Genomic DNA, 17984 nt, shown 5'->3' with positions numbered 1-17984 from the left:
TTTACCCCAGGACTTGGCAATGTCGGGGATTCATGTCAAAATGTTTCAGCATCTCACTAGAGACCTGTGGGGCGCTGGTGAAAACCCCAGGGTTTCACACGGTGAACACTTACTCCTCTGACCCTGCCACTTCCTTATGCCTCCATGTAATAAATCTAAATGAGTTCTCCCACATATGACAAAAAGAAATAAGTGTGAGAGATAAATACACTTTCAATAGATTTGGAGGCTGTGTCGAGTAATTTAATAATTAATTTCAAGAGTGAATTGCTGGGGTAAATGGGAGTGAATTAACTCAAACTTTTTGACAGACTAGGTGCACCAAAGTCCTATAAATAGAACTAAGATGTCTGCCGCCTTCTGCACCTGTCAACTCTGTCTTGAGATGGATGCAGTCATTACCCTTAATAACATTATTCTCAGAATGAATCCACTTTTTCTTGTTGTTTGATGGTATGATCTCTAGGGTTCCTCCACAAATCTAAAATGTAATTATCTTTTACCTTTACCTTACTTTTCTCACAATAACTTTTCTTTATTTTAACCCAACAAACAAACTAGGAAAGATATCGCACTAGAATTATGAAGCATCAGTGCTAAGATGTTGGGGAGCATCTGCACAGAAGACCAAATGCTTGTGGCATTTCCATTCAATACGTTTTGTATTAAAATCCAGCATGCCACCAGAAAAGGGAAAAAAGGTTGGATAACCCTCATCTCTCAGCAATCGCTTTGCGAGCTCACTCGAGGAGGCTGGGCCCTGGCTCAGAGAGCAGTCTGATTGGCATTCTGAGAGCAGTTCTGAGGGAGCTCAGGTGCAAGTGCTCCATCTTTGTGCTGCTCTTCCTGGGTAGTGGCATGGGGGTGGGGGTTGATGGTGAGAGGAGATGGGGCAGACAGGAATGATGTTGTCCGACTGCTCTGCATCTGTAATGATGAGCCTATACAATTATACAATTTGGGATTTTCCTGTTTGTTTGTTAGTTCCATTTCATTGCAGTCATGTCTTAAATGGTTGGATACAGAGAAATTTGTTAATAAGCTTATTACTGTACATTTGCACTGGACTAATCATATTAATCATATTAATCTTGCTAATTGAGTCTTTCTTCTAGTAATAAGGGAACATGCCTATTTATTTGTCAGTGAATAAATGACAGAGACAAATGCATCTTTTAAGATGGCTGTATGCTCTGTTTCATACATTGTTTCAGCAGTTATTACGATCCATTAGACCCTGTTTTGGTACAGGGAAACTGTAGATACTTCACTCTGCAGCAAAGAATTGATTACTCCAATTATATCCACTTAGGATGTGCTTTTTATAATTAGTGATGCATATTAATTCATGGTTGCACAATAGTTTCCAATTAGGATAATAATTGCACAGCACAAAGTTATAAAGCATTGCTTGTGGTTTTACAATACATAAATATGTATGCCTTGAACCCTACAAAATGAAAGATATTTTCAGCAAACAAACTTTGCATTTAGCATATAGAACAGAAAAAGTAGAGAAGTATAAGGAATTTAAGTAGAAATTCACTTTTACCTGAAGCATTATCTCCCTTTTAGAATAAGGGAATAAGGATGTGCACACATTCGCTTTCTCTCGCTCTCTCTCCCTCTCTCTCTTTCACACACACACACACACACACACACACACACACACACACACCTCGATGACTCATTCAGATTACAAGCAAACCGTTCACTTACGTTCATTCAAGTCCACTCATTCTCCTCTGCGCAGACGCAAGGCAACAAATGCGTGACACTTACCGAAGACCATGCCTATATAAATCCAAACTCTAGCCCTCCTTTGAAGAAGTCCTCAAACTAATATCTTGTTAGACACAGCTGGGGAGAGTCGCGCCCAACTAAGTTAAAAAAATATTTCCAAGGATATATCATTTGTGCACACCACAGGTACGCTACATTTTTATTTTGAATAAAAATATTTTCTATTTTGTAATGTTGTGTAAAGTAAATGAAGGAATAATCTCGCGTAAATTCTGGAGGTTCACACTGGACTATGATGTCTTCGTGCAATGCCTAAAAAGTGGCAACTTTGTCGTGTGCGTAACTGTCTCCATGGACCAAGAAATGCCCACCATAGATCTTCATTATAATTTGAGTAATTTAGTGTAAACTCAAGCAAACAATTACTGTGTTTACTTATTTTTAGTAATCTAACTTCTGCTTGTAGACAGCGCGATTAAATAAAAAATTAATGTTTCAATTAAATATAGTCTCTAAGATGTGTACATAATTTAGCAATTTCTCCCACAGTTTCCTGCTGATCTTCTGACATGAAGCTCAATTTTCTTATCACGACCGTGGTTCTGCTCGTTGCCTTTCTGCCACGATATGAATGTAGAGCTATCGATGGCTCTAGCCAGCAGGTCGCGGAGCTGGACCCACCGCAGCAGACGCAGCCGATCTTAGCAAGACTGGGAGCGGAGTACTTCATCCGACTTGGTAACAAAAACAAGAACAACCACCGAGCTCCGTCTGACATGCACCTTGATTCATCTTTGGCAGTGTCCAAAAGAGCACTTCAGCTGCAGCTGACGCAGCGTTTGTTGGAAGGTAAAGTTGGCAACATCGGCCGCTTCGTCAGTTACGCGCACCAGCCTGACGACTCGACCGACAGAGAGCGGCGGTCCGAAGAGCCGCCGATTTCTTTGGATCTGACGTTCCATCTGCTTCGAGAAGTACTGGAAATGGCTCGAGCCGAACAATTAGCCCAGCAAGCCCATAGTAACAGGAAAATGATGGAAATTTTTGGGAAGTAAGCGTAACAAATTGACCTGCCAAAGAAATTTTTACATTTAGCACAAAACGTAACATTCTGTACCATAGCGCTGCTTTTCCATCCTTATTTATTTATAATTGTATTTATTTATTTGTAGTTTTAAACGAGAAAGTAATGGGAGAATGAATATGGACGGTATCAAGTAGGGAATTAAAAGTGCGAAATTGTCATCACTTTCCGTAATTGTATAAGTGCTAAATCAAATCTGTAGCATAAATACAATGGTATATTCATTTTCTTTAAATAAAAAGAAGGTATTTTCTGAGTACTGTACCGAGAAACTGATATTTTATCTGATAGACTATCCAGTTTCATTGTACATTATACAGTACATTGTTTAAGTTTGTTAATAAACTAATGAGCAAACAGCAGTTTTCTTTTGTGCAGGAGAATGTCTTATATTTATATTTTTCAATAAAACATTAAAAGAGATTTTTCACTTCTTGTGTAGATTATTGGAGTATAATAATAGTTATTAATAAATGTAACTACAAAAAAGACTCCATAAATCATCTGTATTATTCATGACTTCTCAGTTCTTAAGGTGTAGTCGACGGTCTACAATTACTCGCGTCTTTGCTTGACTGAATACTTCAGTTAAAAACAAGTAATTAGTCACATCACATAAACATTTATGAACAAAGGTTTTAATCTGAACTTAGGACATAAAACACATCATGCACGTCACTTCACAAACATACGCAAACGGTCCCATATTAGTATGGCACTTAAGGGAACAAAGTGTTTACCTCTGATGAGGCTATTTGACAGACTTCAACGGCCCAGGGGTGAGGTTCTTCCAAGTGTGGCAGTTCAGCGATCACCCTGATAGCGAAGTCATATGCTATAACCTACCGCAGACTCTTAAGCAGCGAGACTAAACGCTGTCCGAACTTACGGTCATAACTAAGATCAACTGTGGTCTCACATCTTTATTCTTTTAAAATTACAGCATATCCGTTTAAGCGCATCGTGAAAAACAAAACAAAACAAAAACTCAGGAACTACGATATTACACTAAAACCTGAACTTCAAGCCTGATATCAGTGCTTCTGTTAGCCAGCATTATCACTTGTTACAAACTTTCAGCACATTCTGTTCCAGACAGAGCGGTCATTTTTAAACATATGCTGTTCATCCCAATTTTGCAAAAAGGCAGTCCACCGAATTCTTAGTTCGTTGCTACAAAATAATGGACGCACTTGGATTGATTCAATGTCTTACTGTGCACTTTGGCCTGGGATCCCTACAAACATCCCCGCTGGTGTGACTTATTCTATTGTCCGCTGTACATAGCAAGCGGTACTAGACCTTCAGCGGGCGAGATTGTCGGAAGTAAGGTCGCACTGAACCGTATGTTAAAGATATTGGATTCAGACGGTGCCTGGATTACACGGCAAATCCTTTCCACTTCGGCTAGAGGTAAATTAACGCAGCGAGCTAACAGCATCAACATAGCATTGCGGTGTACTGACTTCTCTCATCGTTGTCCTAAAGGCACACATCGCGTTCACGCTGGCCTGTCGTGCCGCTAAAGATGTACAGTAATGATCATGTGTGAGCGTGTATTTGAGTGCAGGTAGGGATGTTCTTCGGGCCTCGGCTTCCTGGACCACACTAAGTTCATTTTAGTGGGAAAAGAAGGCAGAGTAATGCTCCCTCTCGCGAGACCCATCACTGTGCTAGAATGTATCTTGAAGAATTACGCAACAGCACTGGCTTCACCGTGTCGCCTCAGCGAGTAAACTACACTTGTTTACTGTTCGCCCCATTGGGTGCGAGAGGACAGTCCTGTGGGCAAAAAAGGAAGAAAAGAAAAACAGAAAAAACTGCGGAATTACTTCCACAACGACCTATGGAGTTTGATGTTTGTCCGAAAATATTCCGGGTACACGAATGAAAACGCGGTGAGTGCGAATAACACAATAAAACATCCTAATCCACGCCTCACTAGAGACTACTGAGTGACAATTGCAATGTAATTGACATTGATAGCTAAAACCTTTTATCTTCTAACATTAAAAATGAGATTTGAAGAAGACCATGTCATTCATACTTCAAATACTGTGGCAGTGCCAGTGTCAAGTATAAATGCCATGCAAAACGCTCCCTAAGCATAAAACAACTAAATTAATCTTGGATGAGTTTTCAAAACCATCCATATTTAAATTTAGTCATTAGTGTGTGTAATATATCAAAGTCTGTTACTAAAAAAAGGAAATGGACTACTTCATTCAAGCATTCTGTTTTCAAACCTTGTGCCAGTCCAAAGTCCCTGGGAGTTCACATATGTGTAAAAGGAACCTGAAGAGCCGATATGCATGGATGCGTTTGTTGTGGCTGCTGCAGACCTGGACCTAGCTGAGTGCATTCTGTTCTATGAGAGGCTGGGGGACAGGAGTGGGTTGGAAAGGTGGCCCCCCCCCTACCATGGCTCCTCCCAAAGTGGCCTGCCCTGTGTAGCCTTCCCCCTCTGCTCCCACCACACCTCCATCTTCTTGTTCCTCCACCTCATCTACAAAAAGCCAACCAAGATTTTGAGACAATTGACAGTTCTTGATGGCAAGTCATTACACAAATACCAGCTTTAGGAATAACAGCCAATAGTGTCAATGTCCGGAAAAGCCATTAGCTCATCCAAAGTTATTATATATAAACATAATCTATGGAGCAAACTATCTGAGATGTACCTCTGACAAAGTCTATAGCATTCAGGGCCTTTCCCTCCTTTTTAAAGTTAACAGTGTAGTGATCCATGTTTTCATAGCCACACTCCACTTTCTCCAATTGGGATGTGTTGGAGGCCTCGCCAATGCTAGTGGGTCAGAAAGCACGCTCAGAGTGGACATAGCACATGACTGTAACATCTGCCTTGTGTTGGTGAATTTCTTCCCTTACTTTTGCAGCAGGCACTTGGTACTCTGAAATCTCAAAGAGAGACGCATATAAGCAATGATATTCGGTATAAAACAAACTGAAAGCATTGCAGTGCTAGTTAGTCAGTTTTGCTGCATCACAATCAAGCCGTGTGCAGAATCTACCAGGGCTAGATTTATTCACCTGCAGGAAAACAGCCATCTCGGGTTCCTGCATAGTTTGGATCCCTGACTCCACAATCTTGGTCATGCACTCGAGGTGATCTTCGTACTTCCTCTTGAGTCCACGGATGTAGCCGAACTTCTCCTCTTTCTCAGCTGTCACTCTCCCACTCATCTCCTGCTTTCTTTCCTCCAGGATGGTGTACAGATGGTCAAACTTTTCACACACCTGGGATTTTTGCTTCCTGCTGTTCACCTGCAAGACAGAGTTTTTATCTCTTATAAACAAGCCCTGATATGTTCAGTGGCTCAAATCAACAAAAATGAACACAAGAGTTTTAAAATGAAAGGGGAAAACACTATTCATAAATAATCAAAATTAAAAAATATTAATACATTAAAAAAATCCCTTACCTGACAGCCCCTATTCGTCCTTGACTGTCTCTACCCTTCACTTTTACTTACGGCGGGTTTTGGTCAGCCATGTGTGTGATGGAGGTGGATAGCTTTCCTCTGCTTGTCAGTCCCACAGCCGTCAAGGATGTGGCTGTGGGTGTCTGGAAAGGCTCCAGCTTCCCACCTGCCTGGCTCATTAGCTATGTTGCAAGTTTGGCCAAGAGGCCAACCTCATGCTCCCCATCAATAACCCAGCTCCCTTCCAGTGCCTTCAGCAATGGGACCGACCCACACACAGGGCAACTCACCTCTATAGCCCGGCATGTCTCCTCCAGCTGACTGATGATGCCTTGGATCCTGTTGTTGTTGCCCACCATCATCGCTATACCGTCTGTCAACTCCGTCTGGAGTTGGTGGCACGTGTGAGTATTCAGTACGGACCAACTTGCATGCATATAGAAGGTGCATATATGTACATAAAAAGCCATATACACTGTTTATCTGGTTATGCAATGCATAAATTACATTCGCATTTTTTAAAACTAACTGTTTGCTTTAACAGAGGCCTATACATTTTTATTTCAGGAACTGAAAAAATCAAACTTTATTTATTGAATTAAACAAATGCAATCTAGTCAAATATACTCAATAGTGATATTCATTTATATTTTCAGTGTATAACGTACCTTTTGGAGTTGGTATACACTTTTTATGGGTGCCACCTCACAGTCCTTGTGAGATCCAAACACTTTGCACATGGAGCAGGTTGGCACTGCACATGTCAAGCAGTAGATGTTGATCTTCTCATCTTGATGCACCTCACACAATGGTTGGTCAGCTTTCCTCTCCGGAGCAGGTCTACTGCTGGGGAACATCAATAAACGTACATATTAAAATGATGAGTCAACAGGTGAACTGTGTAATCAAAATGTGGACTCTTCGTGCTCTAGTATGGAATCCGCAAACAGAGAATTCCCTCAGTGCCGGGCAAGAGCTGAGGCATTGACCCCAGTATGATCTGCTGATTAAAAGGTTCGTGTCTTGCATGCTGTAAAAAATCCCAAAGGGCTTGACTGCAGAAGGCAGTCAGAAGATTAGCTCTGTCCCTAGATAGAGAACCTCCAACCCTCTGACCCACAAACTCTAGGGCACCAAAAGCTTTTAGATTCTCCTCGGCTAAATTACTACCATCACCATTACCAGCACCTCAAAAAAAGTTTTACTTTCCTTGCATTTCACAGGTCCAAGCAGTCACTAGGAATGCAGGCTCTATGACAATAACCGTCAAGAAAAGTTTCACATTGCAGAGCATGATCCCTTCAAATGCAAAAATCCCCTCCCAACAGATCCGAGATTTTGACTCATAAATGAAATGTTTATGCATGGCATAGAAGCAACCAAGCCCCTTGCAAGCTGCACTGTAAGGCGCAAGAGATATATGTGCTTACAAGCAAAGTATTTTAGCGTTCATGTTTTTGAAGAGAAAGCAAGAAAAATCTAATGATCATTAAGTAAAAAATGATGGAACAAAACATCCACACAGAGTTTGCAGGGTTACCCTGACTGTATAATTGTCAAAAGAAAGAAAGAGTAGAACAGATAATTATTTAATCAAACTGGTGACTTATATATGGTTCTTTTTGTAAATGATGATTAGTGATATAGGTATCCATGCATATAATTTAGTGTGAAAGCTTAGCTAGATGTGGACATCAGTATGAGTGCCAGCCAGTAACTTGATGTTAAAATATTTAGCTATTCTTATTTAGCTGAAAAAAAGAAATGACTGAGAAAAGACAAAATGGAGCATCTAGAGAAAGGTGGCTATTTTATAGTATGTGTAGTTTAGCGTCTATGGCTTTGGATGTTTTAGTGGGCTTGCTGCAGTAGCTTTAACTATAGATAATCTTTTAGCGTGTTAGCTTGCTGTTAGCTAGCTAGTAAACAAAGTGAAAAAAGAAAGCATTTGAGACTGTATATTTTGATATTCTAAAGAGTATGACCAACATAACAATTGAAATTCTTAGTGACAACAAATGGTCTGTCGATGTATCAATTTTTTTAATAGTCAAGTAGCTAGCCAGCTGAAAAATATGCAGCCAAGATCTATGACAGACTGAAGATGATGTTGGACAGTTCATAAATATTTCCCATGTCACTGTAGAAAAACATGCGTTATTACTAAATTATATTGTAAATTATCCCCACGGTTAGGGTGGCAAAATGTTAGCTAGTATAATTGCGTATTAATGGTGCCAGTGTGGCTGGATGCGGCCTTGGTCATCTGGGAGGCCAAGTATGCATTTTAGGGAGTGGATTGGCTGCGTAACGTAGTTACTTGTTAATGGTTTTGGGCTTATTATGAGTGAAGTGATGGGGCTGGGCTATATGTGAAACCTTAATGATTTGGAGCAGGGTTTGAATTCCTGTGTATAATTAGAGTGGGGAGGATGGGTAGGAGAGCAGAAAAGGCCCAGACAGGCCTGGAGGGTATCTTGCCAAGTCCAGTGGCAGATTCTTTTAGTCCCCTTAACATTGACATCTCATCCTGTAATTACATTTGTAACTAGCTAGCAAGCTAGGACAAACAATAAGTTGGTTCACAATTCAGTTGAGTAAATTATTTGTATGAAAGCAGCAGTAAGTCTTAGTTTGCTGCCAGTCCTATCACTGCTTCCCAAGATAAAATCATACAATCTGGTATTGTCCATGAACATATTTTCACTCTCTGGAATATTCAGTGGTTAATCACAGATTTGTGAAAATGCTACACAAATATGTTGGCACTTCATATGTTGGCATTTCACGGATTCCCTGTCTGTCCCCATAGCAACTCTGACCTGCTTGGCTCCTGTTTGTACATGTCAATGATATTTTCCACCAGAAGATTCCTTTGCAGCCCATAGACTCCATGCCGGTCCAGTACAACCTCGTGCCTGCAGGAGGGACATCTGAAGCGGCCACCTGAAGTCACGGTGCCTCCTCTAGTAGGAAGGTAGGGATTAGAAGCCTGTATGTGTTGGAGGGCGTGGGGACGCAAATAAGGATTACACCACAGCATGTTGTTAAGGTTTTCAAAATACAAAAGTATACTATATGATGGTGACAGTGGAGGAACAGTCGAAGTAGTTAGCAAAATATTTCGTATTTGTTACTGTAGCAGTTTTATACTGTTTTGTTTTTGTACGTGTGCTATAACTGTATAGTTCTTTAGACAAATAAAGTGAAACACTTTAGTGGTTCAAGAGAATGAACACAAGTGAAGCCTAAATATTACTAGTGCTGTTTAATGACTTTACTTAATAGACTTTTTTTCAGGTAATCATGGCTAAACTGGTATCTCATGGCTAATGGATAAACTGTTCCTTCCATATTCTGAGAACTTCACAGGCTTTATTAAACCAAAAAGCAACTGTTAACAACTTCATTGTACATTATTCTAGATTGTTGTAGACCTGCTGTTATTATAGTAAGTATTAATAAACAGTCTAAACGAATCGATTGTTGATACAATAAACATAGTCTATTGCATATATTATATGCCACATGATACATCCTAAGCCCAGCACCAATGTATAAACAAGAGTTTCTTAAGAAAGAAAGAATTTCACTGTACCTGAAATATGTCGTTTGCACATTTTCTGCAAAGGTTGTGTTGACATGGAAGAATCACTACCGGTTTTGTAAATATTTCTAAACAAATAGGGCAAATGAGTTGTTTCTCCAAATAATCCATGTTAGGATGAGGAAAGAAGTGACCTATTCAGTATTTTTCCCCCTCTCACTGTAACTATGTGTTTTAAAGTCCCCTGGTTGTTGTGGCGTGGTGGCCTTCGCCATAGCCTTTGTGTAGCCCGCGATCATATAGTAGAGGTCTTATTAACCAGTGCTGTTTTTAGAAACCCTCACGTCAGTTGCTATGTTTGCTTTACCATGTATGAATGCTTGGAAACTTATGCTGTTCGTCCTCTGCGCGAACACGGAGACTATAAAGCCTGGTAAACCATGATATATTGTACTTTAAAAATGGATAGAATATAGTCATTTATCTAAAACTATGTAATTAATGTGAATACCGGTCGTTAGCAGTGCTGTAATCACAAACGATCGTCAAATTTATTTAAAAGAGGAAATTTTCTGTGGAGAATGCGGGCATCGATCCCGCTACCTCTCGCATGCTAAGCGAGCGCTCTACCATTTGAGCTAATTCCCCATATAGTTCAAAAAGTGATAAATATGAGGTAAATTAATCTAAGGTTATAGTAACCCGAACTAACGCTAGGTAACATAAATTAGCTAAGTTAACGTTAACTAGCTAGGTTAGGTTATCTTACCTAACTAAGGGCGCTTGACATAGATGAAGCTTCCAATGTGTTTTGCTTGTTTTCTAGAGCTAGATAGGTAGCATGTTTCCAGACTGCTACCTAGTTCTCTGCATTGTCATGGCCAAAAACGCCATCTGTTATAACTGTTTCGGATGTTTTTAATGTAGCTAGCTAAGAAAGCTCGAAAACATAGTGATTTGACCTAGGGTAGGTGTAAGGGTTCTCAAACTAGTTAAGTGTTACTTATAGGAACACAAAGATGATGCTTCTATCAGGCCCTTCGATAGCTCAGTTGGTAGAGCGGAGGACTGTAGTGGATAACTGGTAATCCTTAGGTCGCTGGTTCGAATCCGGCTCGAAGGAGTCAAATCTTTTTAGGTTTTCTGTCAATAAAATCAGATCTGATCATATATATATATATACAATCATTGTGCATCTTAAGTTCTAGGAGGTGAGGTGATTTTTTCAAAATAATAGCTAGATGTTTACATCACAGCATTTATGTTAGTAGCTAGTATTTCTGAGTGTAAATTACTTGTTTTTCTAAAAATGCATGCAGTCCCTTCATCGTCCTAGATTTTACTTACATGGTAAACTATAATATTAGCCACTACCTCTATCTTTGATTATCTTCTTCACAAACACATATGCACACACACATATATTGATATACATATATGTGTATATATACATACACATGCATACAGAGCTGATGAAGGACCTCTGTTCAAAATGTCCTGTTTCTCTGTAAATGCTTGGATACTGCATTGTAATTTTTATATCAATAACAACATATATGTTTATGCATAAAAACATCCTGTCTCTCTCTTCCAGTGTTTAAGCATATCTTTTTTTCCTCACACTCTTGCTAATTATTATTATTATTATTGGTATTGTTATTATTTTTATTAGATGTGAAATTCCATGTTTATGTGAAACTATGTTTTTATTATTTAATATTGGACATGAGAGTCACAATAGGTCATATATATATATATATATATATATATATATATATATATATATATATATATATATATATATATATATATATATATATATATATATACATACACACACACACACACACACAAACACACAAAAAAAGTATAGTAACAATTCATAATTAGTTATTTACAGACAGCACTGGTCAAAAAAAGAGTCCATGTCGAAGATGTACATAAATGAAGGCTAATGCATTTTCTGTGCACTCCTCCACTGCATTTCTGTTAACTATTAAAAGACACTGATAAAGATATTCAACAACTATTCAAATCAGGAAGATTGAAGAAATTGCTGTCTACTGAGATTGTGATCTGCAGTGTGGTCTTTCTCAGGTGTATGTCCGGTGTCCATCCCCAATCAACTGGGTCTTCTCACTCGCATTGACTGGCTGATGCATAATAGGAGTGTCACCATCTGAAAAAACCCCAAAACAAATCAACAACAACAACAACAACACAAAAATATGTAGTTAAGTGGGGACAATTATCATCAACAAAATTAGAGGTGCACAACCCCTTCCCCTTTGTGTGGTATCACATTATAGCATACTCTCTAATTGCATTTCTGCAGAAAATAAAAGGTGTTTCAATCTGTCCAAGGACATCGGAGAGATTTGCTGTTGAACTTCCTCAGCTGCCTCTTCATTTGCCCTCACAGAGTGAGCGCTGTGTCCCTAGGTTTGAAGGGCAGCCCGCACTCTGTTGGCTTCCTCAACAGAGGGTGAAGTTATTTGATGCTTTCAGCCCAGAAAGATTTCCAGGAGTAAAGTCATGGCACTTTGATGCTCGGAGAGTTATGCTGTATCCTGCAATGTAAATCGACCTTTATGCTGACTTCCTACTTAGTTGCTATGTTGGTGGGATGAGCCTCTGCAGTATTCTTACTAAAAAGAGGTTTGGGCAAATAAGACACGAAAGAGATAATATAAAGACTAACGTTTCATGTTTACTCTGTCTCGCATTATATTTTTCAAAGGGCAGAAACAAACAGATTGTTCCTTATTACTGTGTAACAACTAAAAATAACCAGTATGCAGACTCGCTTTGACAAATGACTCAGATGCAGTAATTATCAGTTTTGTGAGGGACTTCTGCAGACATGAAAAACCTCCTGCAGCTAACTGGCATAAAAACAATGGCTTATATTCAAACATCTGGCTCAAAAGTATCTAGTCTATTTATTTCCGCTAACACAGTGCCCAACTGTGTTTAGAAGGATGTGTATTTAAAGTGGAGTGCTGTGTACACTGATATCAAAGCCCACTCAACAAAAACATTTTCTTAAGCAGATGGCTCAAGAATTAAGATGGCTTGCATTAATAAAGCAACGATAAACCACATACAGATTATCTAACATTTTGACATGTTTGAAAATGTTTCTCCTAGTACCAGTTGCCCTGTGGGCAATACATTCAATATCAGTATTTTTGTCATATGTTAAATAATGCTAGTTTTGAAAGATATTTGTTTGGGACCTTAAAAAACTTTTAGCTGTTTCAATACTTAGTTTGAGTGAAAGTAACTGATCTTTGTCTAATGTGCCTTCAATCCATGGCATGCGACCACGCTATTCTTTGGGTGACCAGGTATGGGAGGGTGGGTGCACATGCACGCTCACCCCCCTCCATGTCTGTGCGGATTTGCTCCTCCAGGTCCTCGGGAGACATGTAACACTCGGTGTCCTCCTCCCCTGGGGGGTGGGGCTTAAACTTGCCACAGCAGCAGTTGCAACAGCAGCACAGACAGCAGCAGAAATAGCAGCCTGTCAGCAAGCCACAGATGCCAAATAGACCCTGTACGTGTACACACACACAAACACGCACACACACGTAGAGTTTGGCTCAGCCTAAGAGGAGGTAAAACATGGAAAACATACATGGCACACATGATAATGTGTACAACAAGGAAAGCTAACACTGAAATGAACAGATGTGAATGTATGATATTGTGCTGGAGCTCTCACCTTGGCCCACCAACTGGAGAGCATGAAGTATGTGTTCACATTGTCCTCTCCAAACTGCTGGGCCACATAGAGACCCAGAGAGCCATACTTGTCGTAAATGTTCCTCTTTGTGACATCAGACAGCACTGCATGTGCATTGTTAAGCTCCTTGAATTTGTCTGCTGCCTCAGGGTTTTCTGGGTTTTTGTCAGGATGATATTTCAAGGCAAGTTTTCTGTAAAAATGGAGACAGGGCTTTTATCAAGTCTGATCATTTTGTTAATGACAAGAGACTCATATGAGCTATACTTACTGCTAAGCAGCAGATGAGAGGTGAAAATAAGGCATTTACACCCAAAGAAAAGAAGGTGCATTTCACTCTCAGACACAGTTTTGTCAGCATATGTTGGGACTTGAAGGCATGTAGTTTCCTGCCATAGGATCACGCCAGAGTTTGAGCATTGGGCAGATGTTGGTCAGATGGCCTTATTTACACCTGACTCTTACCTGCCAGCCTACTGTTTGCCGAACACAGACCCTGTTAGCAGGTCTGGCAGCATCTCAGCACGTTGAGAGGGTGAGGAGAGGAACATCACCATCCCCCTTTTTTAGATCCATTGCATGCTTTTCCCGCCAAGTTCACACATGCTCAGAACGAATAGCCAGATTCACGGCCATATTATTCCCAAACCATTTTCATCTAATTTTAAGTAATGTTTCATTGTCCATTTTTGTCATGGGTACATTTTTCTCTTTCTCTTTTTTCCTTTAACTTCAGATGAAACTGTGATGTGAAATCAGATCTTTGTATCAGAGCTCCTACAGGTAGGTCATGGAATTTCTGGAATTTTTAAAGTCTGTTCCAGACATGGAAAGTGAGAGATTTGATAATGGTTTTGGTTAAGTCATGTACTATCAGTGAATTTTATTTGAAGCAACAAGGAGCCCTGTTGCATTCACTAAAGTCAATAATCAATAATCAGTGCAATGATCTAACAAAAAGGACTTTATATAAAGTGAAGTTACATCTTACATTATTCTGAGAGGGAGTATAGTAAATTTGTCCTAAAACTAAATCCTATAAAATGATATTTCTTAAAAAATAAAATAATCATAGTTTTTTTTTCTGCAATACACAGAAAAATGTCATTTCTCATCAACATTTTATAATGCTTGAAGCATGCATGCTCATTCATTTTTTATTAGGCCAATGGCCTCCAAAAGAGTTTCTATGATTAAATATTCATTATGCATATTCAAAATGCTTATCATTTAAATGGCTCTTAAAGGCAACATGAATTAGTGCAGTTAGGTTGAGTAATTGCTGGAGCATCACTGTGGGGTTGAGGTGAATTCATGTTACGGAATCACCCCACTTGTTGCTCCTGTCTTTTTTAGCGCCTGGGTTATTTTTAGATGAAGTGAGTGCATGCTCTTTGAGTGCCATCTAAGCCACACGCATAGAGAAGGGGTAGCAAAATCCAATGTCTGTTTTTCTGTAACTGCATGAATGCCAAATAAGCTTGGATTTTGAGTTATACTGGATGTGACAGTCCCAATAGGTGAGTGACTCCAAACTGAAAGGAGTGCTTTTATTCGTCAGTGTGTATATTCTCTCAAGACCAGGGCTGTCTGGTTAAACAGCCAGAACCCTACATACTTGGTGATTTCCTTCCTTCAACACACCTACTAAACCTAGTAATTAATTAATGAGTTGAATCAGGTGTGTTTGATCGGGGAAATCACCTAACTGCTGGACTCTGGCTGTCCAGGACTAGAGCTGGGGGCCACATGCTTTAGTTGCTGCTCAGTCAGAAAGTGGTTTGGCAATCTTTATGTAATCCCAATTAAACCATTTCTAAGCAAGGGTAGGAACTAGGCAAACAGTAGCAGACCATCGGACCTACACACACACTCCTGTGTAACATTCTGTAACAAGTCCCAATCTAAGTAAAGGTATGCTGTTTCTTCAGGATCATAAATATTTGAGTTTTATAGAAGTCATTACATTTGTGTAGCCGTTCACCCAGTGCAGGTTGTCGTTATGAAACAGGCTCCTGCAGTCTTAGCCCCTCTTGAAGCTTGCTCTGACATTTTTGCTGCAGCTTTCACCACATTGTACTCTGCTCTTAACGTTACACAAGCCAATACATCCAGGGACAACCAACCATCACAGTAGCTCTCAGTTTCCCACCAAAGACATTGTCTCATTTCACATCCTGTCATCAGCTTAAGGGTTGCCTCGCTTTGAAAGTCACATTTACCACAGAGTTATTCAGAAAGGAGACAAATCACAGGCCATGCAGAAATGTACCTGTAGGCTTTCTTGATGTCATCGTGGGTGCAGTTCTTGTCAAGGCCAAGCAGTTCATACAGAGCCTCGCCTGATGTGGACAGGGCCCGTTGCCGTTGTTCACTCATGTTGCTTGACCATTACCTTCACATCAGACACACTACTGATATAAACTTTGCAGTATGACAGGTACTTACCGAAGCAGTCTGAAGCTCAGGGTCAACATTCCTTTAAAAGGTTCAACATGGAACCCTATTGGTGTTTTTTTTTTTGGTTTTTTTTGGTTTTTTACTGTTAAATGTACTGTTATATCACCCCTGACCCTGTGCCAACCAATACAATATGAAAATCGGAGAATAGACATGTTGAAGGTTACTGCAGCTAGACAGGTAGGTTTCCTCATAGAATAACACATATTCCCTGAAATTTCCATATTTTAATGTATTGCCTGACTGAATGAGTCCAACACAGATGGTGAGCCTGTAATGAATATTTATTAGTCCACAAAATTATCCAAACAAGGTACCTGCCTGTGTGTTTCCCTTGCTAGTAAACCCAAACTGAGTCTACAGCAGATAACAGATCATTCCATCAGAACACCAGTAATCCTATGGAAAGCCATTAGCTTTCTTACCTGTTAAGCTTAGCTTCAGACACTGTGAGCGTTGGTGCTCTGCAAGGCTCAGTAGACAGGTCAATGGAGTTGGGTTGCTCCTCTATAGGTGAGTAGATTACTGAGGGAATGAATTATACATGGAGCAAGTCATGAGCTCAGGTAACTTTAGGCCAGTCTAACATGGTTGCCAGCAGGCTTGATTGGGTTTCACTGAAGGTGTTCACTGGACTATAGGTGGAGGCTGTGATGTATGGCTGATCACTGCATGTAGTGCAAATATCTGATACTGAGAAAAAGAAACAACTTATGTATCCAAGTTGCATAACTTTGTATCCAAGTTTAATTTATGTGCTTAATCTTCTCATATCTGGTTATCTGCATAGTCTGTTTATATCTGTTTCTTAGGAGTATGCAAGAGCGCCATCTTGTGGTGTTTTATATTTGATGCACAGTACTTCTCAGTGTGTGCGTGTGTGTGCATACTCAGGTATGGAACATTATAGTGTGTGCATACGTACGTGTGTGTGTGTGTGTGTGTGTGTGTGTGTGTGTGTGTGTGTGTGTGTGTGTGTTTGTGAGTGTGTGTGTGTGTGTGTGTGTGTGTGTGTGTGTGTGTGTGTGTCTGTCTGTCTGTCTGTCTGTCTGTCTGTCTATCTATCTATCTACAGAGAGCAACTGCAGTGTACTGTGGTACAAAATGTAGAGGTATTAAAAATACACTAAGTTTCCAGAGAAACAGGACAGTTTGGACAGAAGTCCTTCAGAAGTCCATCAGATCTGCAAGCAAAAATAATTCTTTTCTAAGAGTGCTATATCCAAATTAACCTGTCATTGATGAAAAATAAAATTCATTGGATTTAGCCAGTTGAATTGTGGATATTCAGTCAATGTCAATACCCATGCATACCCAATTCCCCTTAGAGTCTTACGCACAAGTAAGAAAGGCACTCATTGAACTGATTAACATCTTAATAACTGCCCAATCATAGTCTGTAGTATACTGTGCTACACAGCCCTTTTTTATATTTACATAAGTTGACTGGATGTTGTTTTTTTTCTGTTTATAACAACTGCACTGTGTTGTACACGAAACGATGTGTATTGTATTCATTTTATGCAGCTGACAGTGAAGTGTTTTATGTGTTTATCCTGCATCACCACAAGATGGCAGGACAACACATGGGTTAGTCCATAGCAAACACACTCTAATGTTCCTCTCTTCCATTTAGCCCATTCATGGCTTGTGAAAGAAATAACATGAAACATTATATATATATATATATATATATATATATATATATATATATATATATATATATATATATATATATATATATATATATATATATTTATATTTATTTATTTATTTATTTTTTTTTTTTTTACTATTTATTTAGATAAAATATCTCGTAAATTGAGAGGGAAAAATAACATAAAGCAACAAGAGAATCATAGAACCCACCGCATATTTCTTATCTTAGCAACTAGCATTTTTACTATCAAAAATGATTTAATTATATTAAAGTATCGTTTTATTGAATTTTTCTGCTCA

At 39.4% G+C, this 17984-nt stretch overlaps 3 protein-coding genes and 2 non-coding genes across 7 annotated transcripts; 2 read left to right on the top strand and 3 right to left on the bottom strand.

Annotated features, from left to right (window-relative positions):
* The first annotated feature begins 1839 nt into the window (after window positions 1-1839).
* On the top strand, window positions 1840-3250 carry crhb (corticotropin releasing hormone b). The gene is made up of 2 exons (XM_027004457.2): window positions 1840-1929; window positions 2293-3250. Exon 2 carries the CDS (start codon window positions 2313-2315, stop codon window positions 2796-2798), a length of 486 nt encoding a protein of 161 aa, XP_026860258.1. The 5' UTR covers window positions 1840-1929; window positions 2293-2312; the 3' UTR covers window positions 2799-3250.
* Window positions 3251-3449: 199 nt separating this feature from the next.
* trim55b (tripartite motif containing 55b) lies at window positions 3450-10107 on the bottom strand. Of its 3 annotated transcripts, XM_027004456.2 has the most exons (9): window positions 9869-9988; window positions 9093-9262; window positions 6939-7116; window positions 6561-6656; window positions 5879-6112; window positions 5717-5739; window positions 5509-5633; window positions 5248-5333; window positions 3450-4609 (listed from the first exon to the last, which is right to left on the bottom strand). In XM_027004456.2, the coding sequence occupies exons 1-9, from the start codon at window positions 9986-9988 to the stop codon at window positions 4565-4567; spliced, it is 1077 nt and encodes a 358-aa protein (XP_026860257.2). In that variant the 3' UTR covers window positions 3450-4564. The 3 variants fall into 3 exon arrangements, with proteins under 3 accessions (XP_026860257.2, XP_026860255.2, XP_026860256.2); XM_027004454.2 differs by having other exon boundaries at window positions 3450-5333; window positions 9869-10107; XM_027004455.2 differs by having other exon boundaries at window positions 3450-5333; window positions 6939-7113; window positions 9869-10107.
* Window positions 10108-10392: 285 nt separating this feature from the next.
* trnaa-agc lies at window positions 10393-10465 on the bottom strand. Its single transcript has one exon. It is a non-coding gene; the product is annotated as a tRNA-Ala (tRNA).
* Window positions 10466-10854: 389 nt separating this feature from the next.
* On the top strand, window positions 10855-10940 carry trnay-gua. Its single transcript is given in 2 exon segments — window positions 10855-10891; window positions 10905-10940. It is a non-coding gene; the product is annotated as a tRNA-Tyr (tRNA).
* Window positions 10941-11910: 970 nt separating this feature from the next.
* Window positions 11911-15944, bottom strand: dnajc5b (DnaJ (Hsp40) homolog, subfamily C, member 5 beta). The gene is made up of 4 exons (XM_027004458.2): window positions 15838-15944; window positions 13545-13758; window positions 13200-13374; window positions 11911-11996 (listed from the first exon to the last, which is right to left on the bottom strand). The coding sequence occupies exons 1-4, from the start codon at window positions 15942-15944 to the stop codon at window positions 11911-11913; spliced, it is 582 nt and encodes a 193-aa protein (XP_026860259.1).
* Between the last annotated feature and the right edge of the window lie 2040 nt (window positions 15945-17984).

The sequence above is a fragment of the Electrophorus electricus genome, chromosome 5 (assembly GCF_013358815.1).
Source record: "Electrophorus electricus isolate fEleEle1 chromosome 5, fEleEle1.pri, whole genome shotgun sequence".
NCBI classification, from domain to species: Eukaryota; Metazoa; Chordata; class Actinopteri; order Gymnotiformes; family Gymnotidae; genus Electrophorus; species Electrophorus electricus.
Note: the sequence above shows the minus strand (reverse complement) of the source record. Positions and strands in the feature narration are given on the sequence as shown.

What these genes read in the sequence shown, in the direction of transcription:
- crhb (XM_027004457.2), top strand. Translation starts at nt 2,313, where the DNA reads ATGAAGCTCAATTTTCTTATCACGACCGTGGTTCTGCTCGTTGCCTTT.
- trim55b (XM_027004454.2), bottom strand. Translation starts at nt 9,988, where the DNA reads ATGGATTATTTGGAGAAACAACTCATTTGCCCTATTTGTTTAGAAATA. An exon ending in TACAAACAGGAGCCAAGCAG is followed by an intron (nt 7,117 to 9,092) that starts GTCAGAGTTGCT and finishes GATGTTCCCCAG; the next exon opens with CAGTAGACCTGCTCCGGAGA. An exon ending in ACCAAGTGCCTGCTGCAAAA is followed by an intron (nt 5,634 to 5,716) that starts GTAAGGGAAGAA and finishes CTGACCCACTAG; the next exon opens with CATTGGCGAGGCCTCCAACA.
- dnajc5b (XM_027004458.2), bottom strand. Translation starts at nt 15,944, where the DNA reads ATGAGTGAACAACGGCAACGGGCCCTGTCCACATCAGGCGAGGCTCTG. An exon ending in TCTCCAGTTGGTGGGCCAAG is followed by an intron (nt 13,375 to 13,544) that starts GTGAGAGCTCCA and finishes GTACACGTACAG; the next exon opens with GGTCTATTTGGCATCTGTGG. An exon ending in CCGCACAGACATGGAGGGGG is followed by an intron (nt 11,997 to 13,199) that starts GTGAGCGTGCAT and finishes GGGTTTTTTCAG; the next exon opens with ATGGTGACACTCCTATTATG.